Consider the following 18,575-nt stretch of genomic DNA (forward strand, 5'->3'; position numbering starts at 1 on the left):
TTTCCAAACACATTAAGTTACCTGTTTGTTATGACAGACTGAATCCAAATGAAACATTATCATATTGGGAAGTCCATATCTAACTAACTTAAAAGTTTGAATACTGCAGGGTTTGCCTTATTATTTTGATTTGTTTTGAAAACAGAAAATCCTACAAGTACCCTGTAGAACATTGCTGTTAGTGTTAATAGCTGGAATTTGTTAAGCACAGCCATGGACTGTATACTTTATGAGTTGGCTCCCTATCAGTCAGAGAGTTGGAGGTTTGCCCCAAAGAACACAACTGGACAGGGGCAGAGTAGGAATTCAAATTAAGACTGACTTACTACTAAGTCAGTAGGGAAAACATCAAATTTTTCACTTAATCATGTTCAAGTCAGACAGGAAAGTTCCAGGTCCTTCTTCCTTAGGCCTGAATTTCTTCTTGGGTGGATGACATATTGCCATCTACTGTCATTTTATGTGCCACCTGCTGCCGTGGTTTGATCTTTACAATATAGTGATTCTCCCCATTAAAGTGCAAGCTTTGTCATTTAGGGTTTTCATGGCCTTTCACTATTTAGGCATTTGCTGTGAAACATAATCATATCATTTTTACAAAAAATATCAGTGAACATTATTAGTCCTCAGTAAGACAATACAAGAAAATGAGAGCATTCATCAAAGGTAGCATATGTAACTGAAATCAAGTTTTTATTAAAAAATCACCAGTGTGTGGAATGTCTAACTAGCTAGATTCCTTAACCATGTGGTTGCTAATTTATTTTAAACTGTTTTTAGCAACATTCCCAAGGAATATCGCATTAAGGAATGATGAAAATTGCATAATAAGAAGCAATCAGGGTAGAACCAGATGATAGAGGTATTTGTGTTCAGAAATGTGACACATGTAAGTAAGCACAACTTAATGTCTTAGTGCCTCTCAAAATAACTGACTTCTTTGGCCTTTTCTTCTTTGTTTTTTGTTTATTTGTAGAAAATCCCTGGGAAGTTTAAGAAACTCTTCTCTGAACTCGAAAGTTTAACAGTAAGTAATTGGGCCAAAGGGGACTTACTCTTTTAATTAATTGCTAGTGTCAGGTTGCATTCTAGGTTTCAGTGGTGGGTACCTGTACTCCCCCATGTCAGGTGGCCTAGACCAGTTCACTTGCTCAGGAAAATGTAGCTTTGCTTTTTAGGGAGTGAAGCAAGTTGACAGTTAATACTTGTTCCTTTCCAAGGAAAGAAGTAGTGAGAAAGGTCCGTTGGGTATGATTTTCAGAAGGCAGATTTTTATATATAGTCCATTTCAAAGCCTACAAAATAAATTGGTATGAATTTAGTAGGCAATCAGTGTTTTATGCATTGTCCGTTTGTCCTTTTTCTTTTCTCTCTCTCTTTTTTTTTTTACCATTCCTTAGGTTTAGATACAAAATGTAGAGTTTCTTTTCAGAACACAACGAAAACAGTGTCCTCTTGTTTTCTCTGCATTGTCTGCATTATGAGGACAGTTTTTCTTGGCAGTCTACCTCACAAAAGACTTTTGGGTCACCTCATGATAGAAATTATGCAGAGGAAGCTGTACTTAAAGAACCTATTTGAGGAAAATAATAGAGCAATCAAAAGGTGTCTCTCTTTTGCAGTCGTTTCCTATTATTGTGAACCAATAACTTGACTTTCATTCATTGCCTAGATTTCCTGCCCTAATTTAGTGAGTTTATTCTCCTAGGAAACCTTTATCTACTTCGTTCAGAGGAAGAACCTCTCTATATCTAAATCGTGTCCAAATTGTATAGCAAAAGTGGATTTAGAATTGTTTCGATAGCACATTGATTTTTCTTTCTCTTTGTAATCTGCTTGATTCGGCAGGATCCTTCCCTGAATCACAAAGCATACAGAGATGCATTCAAAAAGATGAAGCCACCCAAAATCCCTTTCATGCCCTTATTGCTTAAAGGTAACAGTTTTTCAGTCTTTTATGCTATGTAGTTCAATCTTCCAGAAATGTATCACTCTTAACTACAGAGGGCAAAAAAAAGGACTTTCAGTTTATTTCTTTAAAGTAGTTTTGACATTCAGACCTAGCTGTGTTTGCCTGTGATTGTTTTTCAATGTTGAGTTTTTTCCATGATACCCAAGATACTTAATTGTACTTGAGCAGACATCAGAACATTTTCACCTGACTCACAAATCTTGGCACTGGAAACTTGTGTCCTTTTATTTTACTCTGCTTCTAAGCACAATCTTATTTTCTATGAGTTTACAATCCACTTAATTCAAGCAAAACTAAGGCTGACATAAACAACCCAAGCAGTAATCAATCAGTCATGCTTTACCTCTGCGAACTGTATTTCACAGATATGGCCCACAGCCTGCTGCTGTGTGGAAAATACCTTTGGTCAACACAAGCAATAGAGTGCATGGAAATTATTGGTGGAGAATGTACTTTCTTATTTCAGGAGTGGATTCCTTCAGGGAAAGTATGTGATGGCTCCAAATTAGTCCACTGACTTCTCTTCTGTAGAACACCAGATAATTCATCATGTAACATGTTAATTAAATTTACTGAGATGTCAGTGGTCTCTTTCAAACCAAAACGATTAATGAAAGGAAAGTTCTTTTTTCATTTGGACCACAATCCTGACATTTAGTATATATCCTACCTATCTGCTTTCCAGGGAAAAAGGATTTGGTCATTTTTCTCAGCTGTATTTTGATTCTTTCCAAGGGATTCTAAGGGAATACTCTTAGATGGCCACTCCCCTTCAGAGGCTTATAAATTCTGCTTGGTCAAGCCCCACTGACCGGACCCATAAATATGATTCTGGAAATGAGCTTCCTAGGAACTGGACTGATGGTTGGCCTGTCCATCCTCCTCGTGACCTCTCCCTATCGCCAGCCCCAAAGGCAATAGAGCTAATATTCCTCTTTGGCTTCTTTCAAGAACAACCAGAATTGTTGAGTTGCTCTGTATCTCTGCAGCTACTCATTTAGTCTTCATCAAGCATAAAGCAAGAATCTCTGTGAAACAGTAATGTATTAGGACAGTTGAGAGGCACATAGATGCCTCATTCAAGCTGAAAAGATTCTGTTAAATGTAAATAGATGAAATATGGGGAGATTGTAATGCCAGTAGAATGATTTAAAAGTTCATTTGATTCTTCATGTTTATTTCCTTTAAACATACTGACTTTTATTTGCAAAATACCTTCAACTAGAGACTGGGGGTGGTGGGTGGGAAGTAACAGAACCATTCAGACACAAGAAGAAACAGGAAATTAGATCAGATCTGGCAAAGGAATTGATTGTATGAAGAAAAAAATGTGAAACAATATTTTAATGTGATGAGAAATCAGTTGACAGTGTCCCTTTAACTTGATTAGATATGAGCAGAGCTTTCAGCTATATATTAGTGGTTTTCCCAAAAAAAAAATTTAATGCAGTCAAGTGTCTCACACTTAACATCTTAGCCAATTTTCTGCTCTACTGAGTTTATCTAGGTCTCTTTGTTGGCAGCAAAAAATATTTCCCTTTTTTCTACTGAAAATACACTCACTCATTCACTCTTACAAATTAAACAATTTTTCCCTCTTTCTATTAGATGCTTTCTTGAGTTTAGATAAGCACTTATTTTCCTTTATCTCAATTTTTTATCCATTATAGAAATAAACATCATTAGCAAGCTATTGTATTTAAAGTTACCATTTTTGTCTTAAATAATTTCCAATGGAAAATAGTATGAAAATTTTAAATATGAATATATCATGCCTGAGATAAGACATTTTGGAAAAAATAAACATTAACTGTTAGGCCTCTATTAACTGCAAAATTATTTTAAAAGTGCAGTAAACTACTTTAGAGCAACCAACTTCTTAATGAGAACTCCTTGCATCCCCCACTTTTTGTCTCCTACTTTGAGTTACTATTAGAGAAAAAGGACCAAATCAAACTCCCTGGGTGTTAGAAGGATTAAGCCTCCTGTGTGTCATTTTTTGAGATAGTCAGTTCCCCAGTAAGCATGCGGATTGTCAGGTAGACACAAAACCTGAGGATCTTCCCAACCGTCAGCTTTTTTGTTTCCCAGATGAATTTCTTGCCTTTGGACTTACTGTCCCCAACTCCGTAGTAAATAAATAGGGCTCAGAAAGTGATGACTGGGCATCCCTAAGTCAGTGCTGGGGAAAGGGCCGGCTGGGCAAGAGGTCAAAAGCAGCTGCGTAGTCTGCGTTGTGAGGACACGGTGGTCCCTTCCAGGAGAGTGAACCATCAGCAGGTGTTTGAAGATAAGCTGGGGTCCTCATACGGATCTTAGAGATTATTGTAGATTTGTGGGGGTATTTAAGTAAAAGCCATGTTGGGGCTCTTTTATGTTTCTTCCTCCTCTTTTATTTGCCCTCTCTTCCAATGGAGTCATTTCATCTGGTAGTTCTGTGACGTGAAGTGTTTGGCGTGTGTTCAGGTGTCTCCAGGTGAGAGGGACCCGGCAGGTGCTCATCTCCTGCACTCTGAATCTGGTGAGCGTCCTGAACTGATTCACAGCCCGTGACTTAAGTTCTGGGATCTCAGTTTTTTAGCTCAACTGCCTATTGGTTTCTCTGTCACCTTCCTCATCGCATACCTGCCACTCAACTGCATCAAAAACTTAAGCCACTTGAACCGCCTTCTCCTGGGCAGCCGCCCTTCCATCCTCTCTTCTCTCTCCACCTGGTCAGACACACCTTCCCTGCCTTTCCCTCATGCCAGCATTAGCCTAATGGCCCCTGCCCACCCTCACCGGCTGACCTCAACAAGTCCCTGGGAGCTGAGGTAAAGTGAGACCACCCAGGGAGAGGAGAGACGTCAAGCTGGAAAGATGATGCAGAGCGGCAGCCACAGACACACTTGAGAAGTTGCAGAGGTTGCCTGTGTACCATGAATTCAGCATGTGGACTGTAATGGGTTGTAAGGAATGTCCAAGTCCTTTCCAGAGAGACACAGCAGTGAGAGGAGACTGGGTCCCCAGGCCAGAGTCCTGGCTCTGACCCTGAGAGCCTTGATCAGGGTCGCTGTGCATGGTCTTTGGACCATAGTTTTTTCACATTTTTTCCTGCTGGGGCTTTACCTTATAGTCTTTTGCCAGGATTAAATGAGTTAATGCCATGTCTGATGCTGTTAACAAATACAGGCTGTCATCGTCATCACCCTTCATCAGCGTCCTTGGGAACACAGGGAGGTGCTGACAAGCCTTGTAGCACTGGGGAAATGAACCAGTGACTCGGAGAGGACATTTTAATCTGAAGTCTCAGGGAGTTAGGAGAAACATGCTTTTAGATGCTGTTTAATGGAGATAGAGTGCACATGTGCTGTATTTGCTCTACAGAAAAGGTAAAAGCTAACTGTGTTGACTACTTTTTTCCAAGTATTATGTCAGAATGAAAGCTTGTAATTCTTTTCTGAAATCATAATCATAAAAGATAATAAAGTAGCCAGAGAATTTGTCTTGTAGCTATGTAATTGTGAATTTTTTTCCTATCAGGACATCAGTTAAGAAAAAGGGAAGGAAGAAAACTTAGGAGTACATTGCGGTTTGTGATGGAAGCTATGAATAGGGAATGCCTTGAGGAACCAGTGTACAGGTTTCTCATGGAACTGTGTAACCGGCATCGCCCCCTGGTGGGCAGTCTTTCTTATAACTAATTCCTAAACCTCCATCTCTTGAGGAGGCACTCCTGTGTTTATTGCAACCAAAAGGAGATTTTTATTTGTACATCTTCTGGTGTTTAATGCAGAGAGTCTCAAACCAAATGTAACTATCTCTGAAAATGTGCCTTCATTCAGCTTTGCTCATATTATCTTTGTCAGGGATGTTTTCTTTCTACCAGCTAAATAGGGTCAGAAACCTTGACATTTTCAGACCTGTCCCTCTCCTTACTCACTTCTGATACATAATCAGGCACTGATTTTGAGAGCCGAAAGTCTAAACGTAAACTTCTAAATCTTTTAGCATCTCAAATAAAGTAGGTCCTATGCACTTTGCCAGGATTCGTGTAAAAGCAAGCACACAAACATTAAAATTCTGTTGTTACAGGGCATTCGGTTCTTTTCTGCTTAATGTTTGCCTAAAAACATAATAGATTGGTTAAGTTATAGACTAGGGTTAGCTTATATTATGCAGGTTAAAGTCAAACACTTCATTGTCAGTGTAAAATATTTACTTACATTGATGTTATATTTTTCCTCCACTATACATAAATCATGCCCCTTCACATTGAATACTATGCAGATTCAATTTCAAGTTGCCTTATCAAATGCATGGAAAAATCTGTAATGTTTAAGAAAAATTAGTAAGTTGCATTGCATCTAGACCTCTTCAGCCTTGACTCATAATCCATTCTTAATGGTACATTTATCTTTCTGTTTTTAATTTTCAGATGTAACATTTATTCATGAAGGGAATAAAACATTTTTGGATAATCTCGTCAATTTTGAAAAGCTGGTAAGTATATTTCATTATTTCTCCATTTTCCCCCTGTACAGGAAATGTCTGCTTCTCTTTCAAGGAACAAATGGCTAATGCATGGTGATTTCCAAAAGCTTATTTGCTGCACGTTGTGCATTGTGAGTAAAATGCATTCCAATTAAAAATAAACATGCTAGCAAAGATTTGAAGAACCAAATATGAAAATCTGGCTTTTATTTTTGAAAATGGCACTCCATTAATTAACATCAGTGGGTGAATGTATGTTACTGAGCTAGAAATAAAACTGTAAGGTTCCTGTTGGGAGGAATTCACACTCACTTAAGTGAAGCTTAAGCCTTTCTGCTTTAAAAGCATCTCACTGAGTCTCAGAACACACTGCTCCCGTGGCACAGGAGGAGCTTTCCTTCTGGGGAGATGTGCCAGCTCCCAGTGCCCAGCTTGGATATAAAGGAATTTATAGGGTCTGCATGTGAGGAGAAAGCTACCCCTGTATTGGCCTGTGGACAAATGGTGCCACTGTGGAAGAGCAGCCCTGGCCAAGTACCTTCGCTGCCCACACCTGAGGTCCCAGAGCAGTCCTTTCTTACAAGCTACCAAAACACCTCTTCCTCACTTACGTCCAGGACTTCCCCAGGTGCTTTGTCCTGCAGTGGGCTCCTGCAAGCCTCTCTGACTAGCTTAGGGTGGAAGAGAAGTTACCTCTGAGAACTGAGCAAGTATCAAATAGGAGTCCCAGGTGACTCTGGGAAGAACAGGTTCATCTGACAGGTGAACTTCAGCATCATAGATTAGACTGTTCTTCACGGTTAAAGATGATACCAGTGACCTCTGGTCATAGATCTTGACCTTTGAGTGACTTTTTCAGTTAATGGTGACAGATGTGTATGAACTCTTGGGGAAACTGAGCCCCTTTTCCCTGTGAGACCGGGTCAGGTGTTTGAGAGGGGCTGAATGAGGCAGGGTCCACGGACCATGACCGAAGCTTAGTACAAACTGGTGAGCCCATGTGGGGCTTGATGTCCAACCTTTGCCTCCGAAGTGCTCTAACTGTCTGGTCAACTCGGCCCGCATGGCATAAGGTGGCAGAGGACTACTGTTCTACCTGAAGACCCATGCACCTGGAATCTGGAGGGCAGACACTGGAGTATTTTGCCAGGGTGCCATTTCAATCTTCAGAGATTTGTTTGTGTCATTGTGCAATGTTCTAAAGGTCACAGGGCACCTATTTGTAACCAAAGGCTAGATTCTAGACTGCACAGGTTAATCTCTAGTGTTTGGTTTTAATGAAATGACTGCAGGAATATGAAGCCTTTGGTCAATATTTACTTCAAATCCCAGCCAACACATCTGGTTAAGAATGCCAAATAAACTTTGGAAAGCATGTATAAAGATGTGGGATGAGGTGTGGCAGACCAAGTGGGATTTCTCTGTAAATATCTAGCAACTTTCCCTCTGACTAAGTCAGAGGGAACACGGGAGAACAATTGTGCTTTTGTAAACTGACTCTTATCTCTTGTGAAGGCAAACTGGAGCCTGGCCTTTTTCCTGAAGTGAACCAGTAGTTTAGTTAAGCTGTTCAGGTCATTTGCCCTCAGCTAGTGCTACCAAACTAAGAGAACAATTTGACAGGCGCCAAAGGGAAAGGACTGGGAAAGATCCCTACAGCAGTCTTCCCTTCATTCTGCCAGCATCCCAGGTCCCCTGCTTTCCACAGCAACCCAGTGGAAGCCCTTTTCACATCAGTGAAGGTGGATTAGGGTCTTGCTGTCAGATGTGCCAAAACTTTGAACTAACCATTGGTAATGAACCAAAGAAAGTCTAACTAGTAGTCCTTCTAGGGCCAATAATTGTCTGTGCCCTTAATTCTTTAAGAAAGTATAAGGAAATAACATAGCATAAATAATTTTACATTCTAAATTACTGAAGAGAGTTTTTATTTAAAAGGCAGCTACAAAATAAGTACAGTTGTGCATATGCCCAGTGGGCCTACAGGACACACAGGCACCCATCAGGTGCCCGCTAGCACATCACTTCTAAAGAGAGCAGGTTTTGTACCAGTGAGTTCCTGGGCTCCAAAACAGATGGCACTGATGATATCGCATGCTTCATGCTGAGCCCTCTTTGCACAGAGAAAACAAGGTGAAGTTAGAATTTTTTCTAGAAAGACAAAAGTCTGTTTTACAGTGTACACAGCCCTATGTTATACTTGGATGCTGGAGAATGAAACTGAATTTCCTAGTAGAGCCAGTATTTTCAAGGATGTTAGCACAGGACAGGGTTTCACTTAAGCTTAAAACAGGATCATCTTTCACAATAATGAACTAATAGAACCTAACTGAATTAACTTGTGAAGCCAATTCTTCATGATGGATATTAGCTCTTCAAGTCAGCTAGCAAATAATTCAGTGTATTATCTTTATATGGCTGAAACAGGCCAACACATTAAGTCAGACAACACGAAGGCCCAGAAGCACCCACTGGGTTTAATAAGATTTCCATTGTTTTCTGTGCTGCCTCAGCAACTCTCAGTGTTTCAGTCTCAAACTATTAAATAATGAAGACCCAAATGCTTTCTCCTTTTTTTCTCTCTGTCTCTCAATGTCAAGAGCATCATCTTCTACCATATCTTCCTCCCTGTCCCTTTAGAAACCTAAAGGTGAGGATCAGGACTCAGGTTTCAACGCCTCATGCCCTACTGAACGTTGCATCGGCTCCAGCCCTGCACGAGCTATGCAAATGGCACACGATAGAAATGAGTGTGACACCATAGCTTAAAACAACATGAGAACAGTCCTGGCGCTAGTGGTAAAATTTGGGGAAGTAAATATAACAATACACTCATAGACATGAGTCAGGTCCCATTTCCTTTACAAATGCAACTTACGTGACTGCTATAATCACCATCCTATTTAATTTTCCACTCTTGAGTAGAAATACATTAGAAACACGGTTGTGAGAAAGACATATAAAATAAGCCATATTTGAATAAAGTTTCCATAGTCCTGCCAGATTTTAAGTAAAAAAGAAAGTTTTAATATTAACATTATTCTTGTAGCAATAATTTATTGAGGGTTTGCTGTGCACGGATGAGCCTGTCTTCAGTGAGTATGAGCAGGATGTGAGTGACAGTCCCTCTGTGGATGCTTAGAGGGTCAGATAATGGATAATGCTGGTTCTTCAATAATAGGACGATGTTTGGATGTTGATATGGAAAAGAGAGCGGGTTTTGTAGATGTTCCAGATGATGACAGTGATATTGGAAGATTAGTCTGACAACTGTGAAGGAGGACTGTTGGGGAGAATGGTCTTGTCCTAAATGCTCTCTTTCCTTCATCCTGGAAAACTAAAAAAGGTGAAGCCAGAAGATTGTTGCAATACACAAGTCTGAGGTGATGGGATCTTGTCAAAAACCGTGTGACTTTAAGGAGACTTTTACTAAGAGAACCTAACTGAATTAACTTGTGAAGCCAATTCCTCATGATGGATATTAGCTATTATCTTTATCTGGCTGATACAGATCAGGGAGAACTGTAAAGAAAGGAATTAAAGCATAATACTGGAGACTCTAGGAGGGAATGTAAGTCAAAAAGAAAGCAGTTTCTGCAAAGATGTGGGTGTTTTAGAAACTGTCTTTTATGACTATCTAATTTCCTGCCACCATTTGAGATACTTGAGTCTTTGATTTCCCCCAAAATTCTTGCCTCCATTCAACAAGTCTGTGTGTCACCGTATGATGTATAGTAGGTGCTGGACTTTAATTGATTGTATTGAGCATGGATTACAGAAGAGTATTTAGTTGTTGTCTTTAGAAGCAGTGACTCCCAAACCTGGGTGCACAGGTTCTAACTGAGCCCTGGGAAAACCCACTGTGTGGCAAAGCCACAGTCCCCACACCCAGTCCGCCTGTCCAGAGCAGCTTAGGCTTTTCACTTCTGGGAACATTTCGGCTTCTCTCAGTGAAGACTTTTCTGAGATCCCCCTTCTGAACTTCAGAGGTTCCATTCTCAACATTCCCACCATTCTTTGTACAGTACATATCGGCTCTGTGTTGTCATCACTGTGGTGAGCTCTTCTCCTGTAGGCCAAAGCCCATTGACCACTAGACAGCTCTGTCAACTCAAGTCCAGCTCCAAGTGTAGCTCAGCTTACGCCCAAGGGGGTCCATGTCCCTCCATCCTAGCAGATGCTGCCATGCCAGCAACATCCTTTGAACCTTCCATTGACATGTTCCCTGCTCCGCCTTTCAGCATATGATTGCAGACACTGTCCGAACCCTGAGACACTGCAGGACTAACCAGTTTGGTGAGTAACTGAAGCCACATGGGAATGTAGCTTTACCATACATTGGTACAGACTGTGACCGTAGCACAAATATTTGGTGGTAATCAATTTAAATAGATTGTAAAGTATAATATGCATATTATATGCATAGGCTCTGTTCTCTCTCTGTTTCACCAACTGCATGTTTGGGATGCAGAGGGAGACAGGATATGGCAGCTTTTTATCCTCTCACGGCAGTGGTTTACACTGTACAGAGTGACTACCGACCATCAGAAGCTCCCCACCTGACCCCTAACCCAGAAGTCTTGTTTTCTGGCCTATGGCCTCAGAATTACCCGTGGGCTTATCGGGGTGACCCTGTCTCTAACCTCCTTGCTCGGAGCCTTCCTGGAATAGGAATATAGTTCATAAAAGCACCAAAAGCAGCCTTCCAGAATCTGTCCTCCTCTCCAACAAAAACTTCCTGTCTGGAGCTGCCTTTCACTGAAAAAGTATTTTTCTGAGCATTTTGTATACTCCCCACTGAGATGAATGTGTGTAGGATTATTTGTTTCTGAGTCTCAGGCATAATTTACATTATGTTTAAATGGTATTATAACATTGCAGAAAGGAAGGAAATCAATTTTATTGAATCCAAGGAGCTTTCACATGGGCAGTGGAATCCTGACAACAGGATTGGTGATTGGCCGATGGGGATGATTAGCCTTGTGGGCAGAGCAGAAAACAGAAGCTCAGAGCAGTTCCATCATTCTGCCCATTTTCAGAGCAAGTCTGCCTGACTGCCTGGCCCATACCCTTACCTTTGCCTTGTGCAGATTCTATAGATATAAAGGATAATAACAAAAAAATAGGAAGTTGAGTTTAATAAATCAGTCAATCAAAGGTGACCTAAGTAAAACTTTGCAGAGTAATACATCCTCACTGCAAAATAATTTTTTGAACAATGCAGATGTTTATATAAGGTAGAAAAATCCAAGTCCCACTTCCTAAGGATAGGTGCATATGTTTAAGAACTTTTTTCTCTCTGGGCTGATCTTGGTTGGCAATAATTATCCTCTAACAAAGCAACTGAACTTCTGCATGAATTACAAAGTTTATGTTTGAAAGGGAGAATTATAAAGACGGGACCTGATTTTCTAAATATTCACATCGATTAATACCATTTGATATGTGTTTATATAACTCTCCATTAAGTACCCAAGTACAACACAGTTACAATAGCAACAGCAATAATAACATTGTCACAGAGAATCATTCAAGTGTACAAACATGATGTTACTGATGAGTACTGGGTTATGAAGACTCAGCAGATTCTAAGACATTAGTCTCACTCACCAAGGAACTCTGATTTATATACACTGCAGGTGTGGACAGGAAGGTGCCCTGGCTTGGTTGGCCGTGACCTAGTCTTATGCCTCCCATCACCACAGAATAAGTCTGCATAGCACAAAGCAGAGGAAACAGTTAAATAACTATCAGGCTTGGTCATGTTCTATACTTACATATCTTTCAAAATTGGGTTTGGCACTGAATTATCTAAGTTCATTTTGACAGTTTACACAGGCATAGTAAGAAATGCCAGCATTTGGGGAAAAATAAGATAATATTCTCTGGTAGACCTTTAGTAATGAGTTGTTAGAGGTCCACAGAGGTGGGCTTCCTGTGCCAACTCACCCCTAATGGCTGCCTTTTCAATGAATTACCTGGTCTAGACTGCTATCCCATGTAAGTACAATTTGAGCCACATTTGTAACTTAAAATTTTCCAGTAATCTTATTTTAAAAGGTTTTTAAAAAAACAACTGAAGTTAATTTTGATTTATTTGACTCAAATATCCAAAATATTATCATTTCAGTGTGTAAAAAATACTAAAATATTAATGAAAAAGAGTAAGATAGTTAAGCCATTTATAAGTTTTGAAGTGCCATGCAATTATGGAACCATTCATCATACCATCTTTTTTAAGGCCAAAATACTGACAAAATTATCATTGTACTACCATGTTTCCTAAACCACTATTTGCTAAACCAAAAGCAATCTCATCTTTGAGTTCCAGAGAAGGTATGCTCCACGAATGCAGCTTTTTGGTCACTTCCAAACAAGTGGGATGGTAACAACTCTAACTCCTGGTGCTTTTACTTTTTGAAACTAGGAAGGCTTATTTCTATTAAATTTAAGAATACAAGCCACCCATGCTATACAAGCCTTAAATTATAAAACTTTTTGTCATAGAGGAGGAAAAAAAAGCAGCTTTTCACCAAGAGAAAGAGTTGCTGCATTAAAATGCTCAGCCTGCGCTGGGCCCCTTCCTTCTGTAAGCTGAGCTCCAGCCTCACACCCTTCTTCTCCCTGCAACTCCTGAAGCGAGAGGATGTGCGGTCACCACCACTGATGTTTGCGGTGCCTCACTATGGCCCAGTTTAGCCGTCTCTGGGTGCTCTGAGGCTTGTTCGTGTTGGTGTTTGTGACCGTGGGAAGCAGGCTGGCCCCGTCTCCCGGCTGCTTTACCCCTGGTTCCTTATCGGAGCTGTCACCAGCATGGCACATATCTGGTGCAGTGCACTCAAAGCTCCTGGAGCCCTTTGATTCTTGAACCACTTTGGAGTTGGGAGTGGAAAACCCTCTTGCCTTGCCCTTTGCCAGGTAGACAGAGCCCATCCACATCCCTCTGGGAACTTGCTTTGGCTGTTCACCATACCTTAAGTTTAGTTCTGTGATATCTGCTCACTCAGTTGGTCCCTTAATTTTTTTTCTCTGATACATATGGACACCAAAGGATTATACAGGGTCTTAAAAAAGGAACTATTGCATCCATGTGCTCACTAGATTAGCAGTGATTTCTAACAATTCCAGACTGAGATGTAAGAGCCAGTGAAAGCCATTTAAATGAGCCATTGCTGTGATGTGGACCTTGGGAGCTGCATGGCCTGGGTTCCTGTGCTGCTCGGTGACTCACTTGCTGTGAGTCTGTGATGTTTCCCTTCTGCAAAGGGGGATGACAACATAATCACTAAATAGTATACAATGTTAGATATTAAATGCTGTATGAATGTGGGTGAAACAAATACCCTGCCAGCCTAATAACTGACCCGAGGATCCTAGTCTGGGCTGAAAAAGCATCATCACTATTGGGATAAAGAGAGCTCTTGTGGAGCTCTTCGTGGATTCTGGCTAACAAGCCCACCTGATAGATTTACTCTAAGCCTTAATGTAGGGCTTTACTGGTATTAGCATTTCTGCACTCATGAGATTGACTATCTTTTTTTACTCCAAAAAACAGGAGGTGACGTGTCTCCCAAAGAGCACCAAGAGTTAAAATCCTACGTTAATCACCTGTATGTCATTGACAGCCAGCAGGCCCTGTTTGAGCTCTCCCACAGGATGGAGCCTCGGGTGTGAGTCCTGCCGCCCCACCGCCTCACGTCCCCTGTAATGGCAGCACTTTGAGCTATGGGAATGTCAGTGCCAAGCATGTTGCTTTCCTGTGAGGAAAGAAGTTGCTGAGTTTTATCAGTGTATCATAAGGCATGCATAGGAAAGCCAACAGAAGTGTGCTCAGGAAGTGACATCAGCCACCAGACACAGAGAGAGGCCTCTCGCACTACTGTCGGAACGAGCAGGCAGAGGAAGAGTCAGAAGCATTCTCGAATGGAGAAGTCTGGATCAGCAATGTGGTCACAAGAAACCAATCCACTTTTCAATTTGAGGTGTGCCTACATCAAGACAAGAGAACATGTCTTATCCTACAGGGACTGACTATTTGACTACAAGTATGCATTAAACATGGAGGAGATTTACTTTGCCTGGGAGTAGATCCCTGTTTATAGGCTGTCAAAGAAGTTGCTCATTTGAACACTTAAAGACAGTGATGGCATCTCTAGGTTTCCTGGAAGAAGGAGTGGTCTCTCAACACAAACCGTGACATCACCAAAAGCCCCTTATGTTTAGAGAATCAGGACCAACAGCTGGCATCCATGCTCTGATTTCCAAAAGTGAAATGTCAAGGCATGCATATCTTTGCATCCACAGTCATGTATCAATATATGCTTGCAGGTGAAATTCATTTCTGCACAACTGATTCACAACTATAGGCAAGTTAGGCTAAGTTGCTTTGCCAATAAGGAAAAACAGTCTTCTTTAGGAAATTGACTCGTTTAATTCCCAGGGATTTTTCTTCACATCTGCAAGTTCACATCTCTTTTTGGGAACAATATGATTCTTGAGAAAGCAGAGTGCCTGACACATTGTAGGCACTCAGGAACTACTTACTGCAGTAACAGAGTCACAGAGGTCTGCATTCTCGTGCCTGATGATGCTCTAGTGTTTTGCATGCCTCCAGCAATCTCCCTGCCTGCAGTGTGGAAAAATAACAGCCACCGCAGGGAGGTTAAGTGGGATTAGACGTGTAAAGCACTTGGCACTCCCTAGAGAAGAGCAAAGTATGAAGATAGTGATGATTGCCCATCTTTCAGCAAATGAAAAGTACCCCAAAATAGCCAAATGTCTGATTTATGTTGGACACTTACAAGTGCTGTAGTCCATCTCCCAACCAAGGCAGGAAGCATTTCTATGATTTTTTTTTATTCAAAGTCTCAGAGTCATTTAAGTCTTTTTTTATTCCCATTTTTACAGATTGAGTCTCCTACAGTAAATAAGACCTCTTTATATTCTCAAGAACTGGTTAAAGGATTGCCCTAGACCTTCAAATGAAAAAAGAAGCCTATGGGATACAATAATGAAATCCACCCCTGCCAGCTAGACAGTGTCCCATTGCTAATACGAGGTTCCTTCATCATGTATTAGGTCCATTCATTTTCCCACTCGTGTGAGTCCTGGTGCCCTTCTCACCACTCCTGCTGTTAGTTCCTGGGCACCCATACAGAGGCTTTTCCTTTTTATCAGCACCTCATTCCTGATGTGTGGCCCAGGTTTTCTGGCTCCTTTATAGCAGTGCTGTTTCCTGGGCTTAGGAAACACACTGAGCTTGAGGGATCATGGAAGGAACCACATGGAGAAAATTCTGACTTTCAAAGAGACATGTTCTTCCCCAACATGTAAATCTTCAGATAATAAACAGGATTTATAGAAAAGCACCATCAAGGGCTGGTTCACTGAGAGAGATGTTCCTGGCTGCTGGGCATGGAGTGAGACCTGCTGGAGACCGCAGCCATCAGAAACGGAGAAAACAGACCTGTGTCCCAGCTGATCAAATGCTGGAAAGCTCTCCCCTTGGAAATTCCTGGGGATAGCAGGGACTTGAGGCACAATCTTGAGTCCCTGTCGTTTCTCTGTGTGGGAAAGTAGCAATTGGCCAGTCCAGTCATGGAAAGCCATTTTGACATTGTCTGTGTTTTAAGTTTAAATTTTTATTCACATTTTTACTCACTCCATTGCTCCAGTTAGAACATTACCTCTTGAGGACTAATTTTCAGTGGACAACTATTTCAGCATAGCACCTGCTGCTTAACCCCAGTTCAAATATGTACATGGCCAACCGAGTCCACCCATGCGTCAGGTGTAAGTACACTTTGATGTGTACTCAGTGTATCCCACATGGCGTGGGTGGACACAGGGCATGGAGAAAATAGTGCTGTCCACCATTTCCTCCAACTATGGCCATGTGGCTCTCAGGGCAGCAAAAGGAAGGGAAGATTTTGTTTAGTTTGCATTTGCTTTTCCCTCCCTATTTTCTGAAGGTCAAAAATCTCCAAATCTTTCTGAAATAAAACAACTGTCTCCAGAGACTTCCCAGGCAGCAGCTCTCAGATATTTCAAAAGTCCTGAGAAGACTCAAATCTGGAGTTAAAGAATTCAAGGCATACTTGTGGAAATTGGATTTAGCTCAGGTGAGGCTCTTTCTAATGATTTGAGCTGTCCAACAGTGCACGGGCTGCCGTGGACAGACACTGCTCCCTGTTCATAGGATGGGCCATCTTCCCTCTCGAAATATTGGTCAAGGCCTCTTGAAATAGGTTTTGTGCTGGCTAGATGGTGGCCTAGAAGATATCTGAGCTCCTTTCCAGCTCTCATAGATTTTTATGATCACATACGATCCATGCACTCTGAAAATCTCCTGTGATCTGCCACCTTCACCAGCGAGCATGCACAGGCATTTCTGAATGGGTTCTTTTTGCTACAGCACATCTCTCAGCCCTGTGGGTCTTTGGATCAGCATTTCCAGTGAACCTGCCCTGCTTGGAAGTCAGCACAGACTTCCTTTAGGCAAAATTTCTGAACAGTTTTTTCCATACACATAAGCAGATACTTAAGGCTATGGGTGTTTTAAAGTCACTCTGTGTTATAATCTGCTCAGTTGCCAAAGGTGGTTCTGAGAAAAAATTATAGCCTACATTCAGTTTATTCTAGTATCATTAATTATATTTAGAATAAATTCATTTTCCTGGACCCCTGTCCACATGCAAGTCAAATAGAGTGTGCACTGAATTCAGAAGCACAAGGTTACAGTAAAAACCCACACCTCCCAGGTGGCAGGGAGATATAGCACTCATGTTAGCTAGCCTCCAAGTGGGGAGAAACCGTTGCACAGAAGAGGGGGTACTCGTGACCTCTGATCCCCAGAGCAGGGCTTTCGCTGTGGCCCCGTTATTTGTGACAGCTTACAAACACCACGGCTCCCAAACTTCATGTTCCTACATGGTTACAGCAGATCCAAGCTTCACAGAAACTGGGCACAAACATTAAAATGGAGATCAGGTCCACTGCAGTTTTCTGATGTGGAGTTTCTTTTAAATGTTTCAAAGACATGTCCTTAAAATTTCAGCCTGCTTATTAATGAGTGGGCCGTTGTGCTTAGAACAAGTAGGGGGAAAAAAGTTCTTAAAAATTGCCAAAAAGTTAAATGAAAATGTGCTACTGTATAAAGCAAAGCTGTATATACTAAACATTTTTTAGCAGAGTAATATTTATTTGCATAGCCTATTTATTGTATTCGTATTACACTGTTATTAAATACTGAGATGAAATCCATGACCTGCAGCAAGGACTCTTGCCTTGTAATGTATCGTTCATTAGGACTGAGTGACATTTTCAGCTTGCATTAACAATTAGAAGATAGAAAACCCGCAGTGGGGGTGTCTACCTAACTTCTCAGGGACTACACTTTGTAGTTTTCCATGATTATAAGAGCTGGTAAATATGAAACATTTGTTGAGTTACCAGAATTGCCATTAACAGTATTTTCTTTCTCATGTTTCATGCTTTCTGCTTCTGTATATGACTGTGCTGTGTATTTATCGAAGCTAGTAAGCAATAATTTATATGTAAAAATGGCCAAGCAATATAAGGTGAAAACTTATATAAGTCACTGTTACCTTATCTTGTATTTTTGAGTGTTTTTTTTTTTAACTGCTTTTCCAAATATAAGATTATGTTAAATTCACACCTCATAGCTTCTGTGTCCATGACATGTGTGGGCTGCGTAGCTTGTGTTCTGGCAGCCTTATGCTCAGTTGGTTGGAACTCAGAAGGCATTTGCTCACTGAGAGCTACACGTAGGGGAGGAGATTCCCAGGCAGCCTGTAGAAGCCTAAATCACATGCTGCCGTCACATAGTTGGAGAAGCTAACGACCCCATGGTGGAAATGACATCAGTGTTCTCATCCTGGGATTTGAGGGACCCAGCAGCCCCTGTACCCGACTCTGCTGGAGTAGGAATAGGAACTCTTCCTTCCTATGAACCCAGATCCTGAGGGAAGCTCCGAGCCCTGGTGGTGATGCTCTAGGCCTAGAACAGAGGCCTTGGCAGCAAAGACTATGGGTGTAATGACAAAACAAAGTGGTAATAATGATGGTCCAGGCAGTGGGGAGACCAGCTGTGTGTAAATACCCATGCACC

The 18,575-nt window shown here is 41.2% G+C and overlaps 1 protein-coding gene across 3 annotated transcripts in view; it reads left to right on the forward strand.

The window, feature by feature from the left end:
• The window catches only part of RAPGEF5 (Rap guanine nucleotide exchange factor 5), a 220,878-nt gene extending 202,757 nt beyond the window's left edge, over positions 1-18,121 (forward strand). For all 3 annotated transcript variants that reach the window (XM_037022017.2, XM_037022027.2, XM_073238710.1), the window contains exons 22-26: positions 977-1,027; positions 1,849-1,936; positions 6,390-6,454; positions 10,687-10,741; positions 14,001-18,121. In XM_037022017.2, the coding sequence (XP_036877912.2) occupies positions 977-1,027; positions 1,849-1,936; positions 6,390-6,454; positions 10,687-10,741; positions 14,001-14,119 (378 nt within the window). In that variant the 3' untranslated portion in view covers positions 14,120-18,121. The remainder of the gene's footprint in view (positions 1-976; positions 1,028-1,848; positions 1,937-6,389; positions 6,455-10,686; positions 10,742-14,000) is intronic.
• The last annotated feature ends 454 nt before the right edge of the window (positions 18,122-18,575 follow it).

This window comes from Manis javanica, chromosome 6 (assembly GCF_040802235.1).
Source record: "Manis javanica isolate MJ-LG chromosome 6, MJ_LKY, whole genome shotgun sequence".
Taxonomy (NCBI): Eukaryota; Metazoa; Chordata; class Mammalia; order Pholidota; family Manidae; genus Manis; species Manis javanica.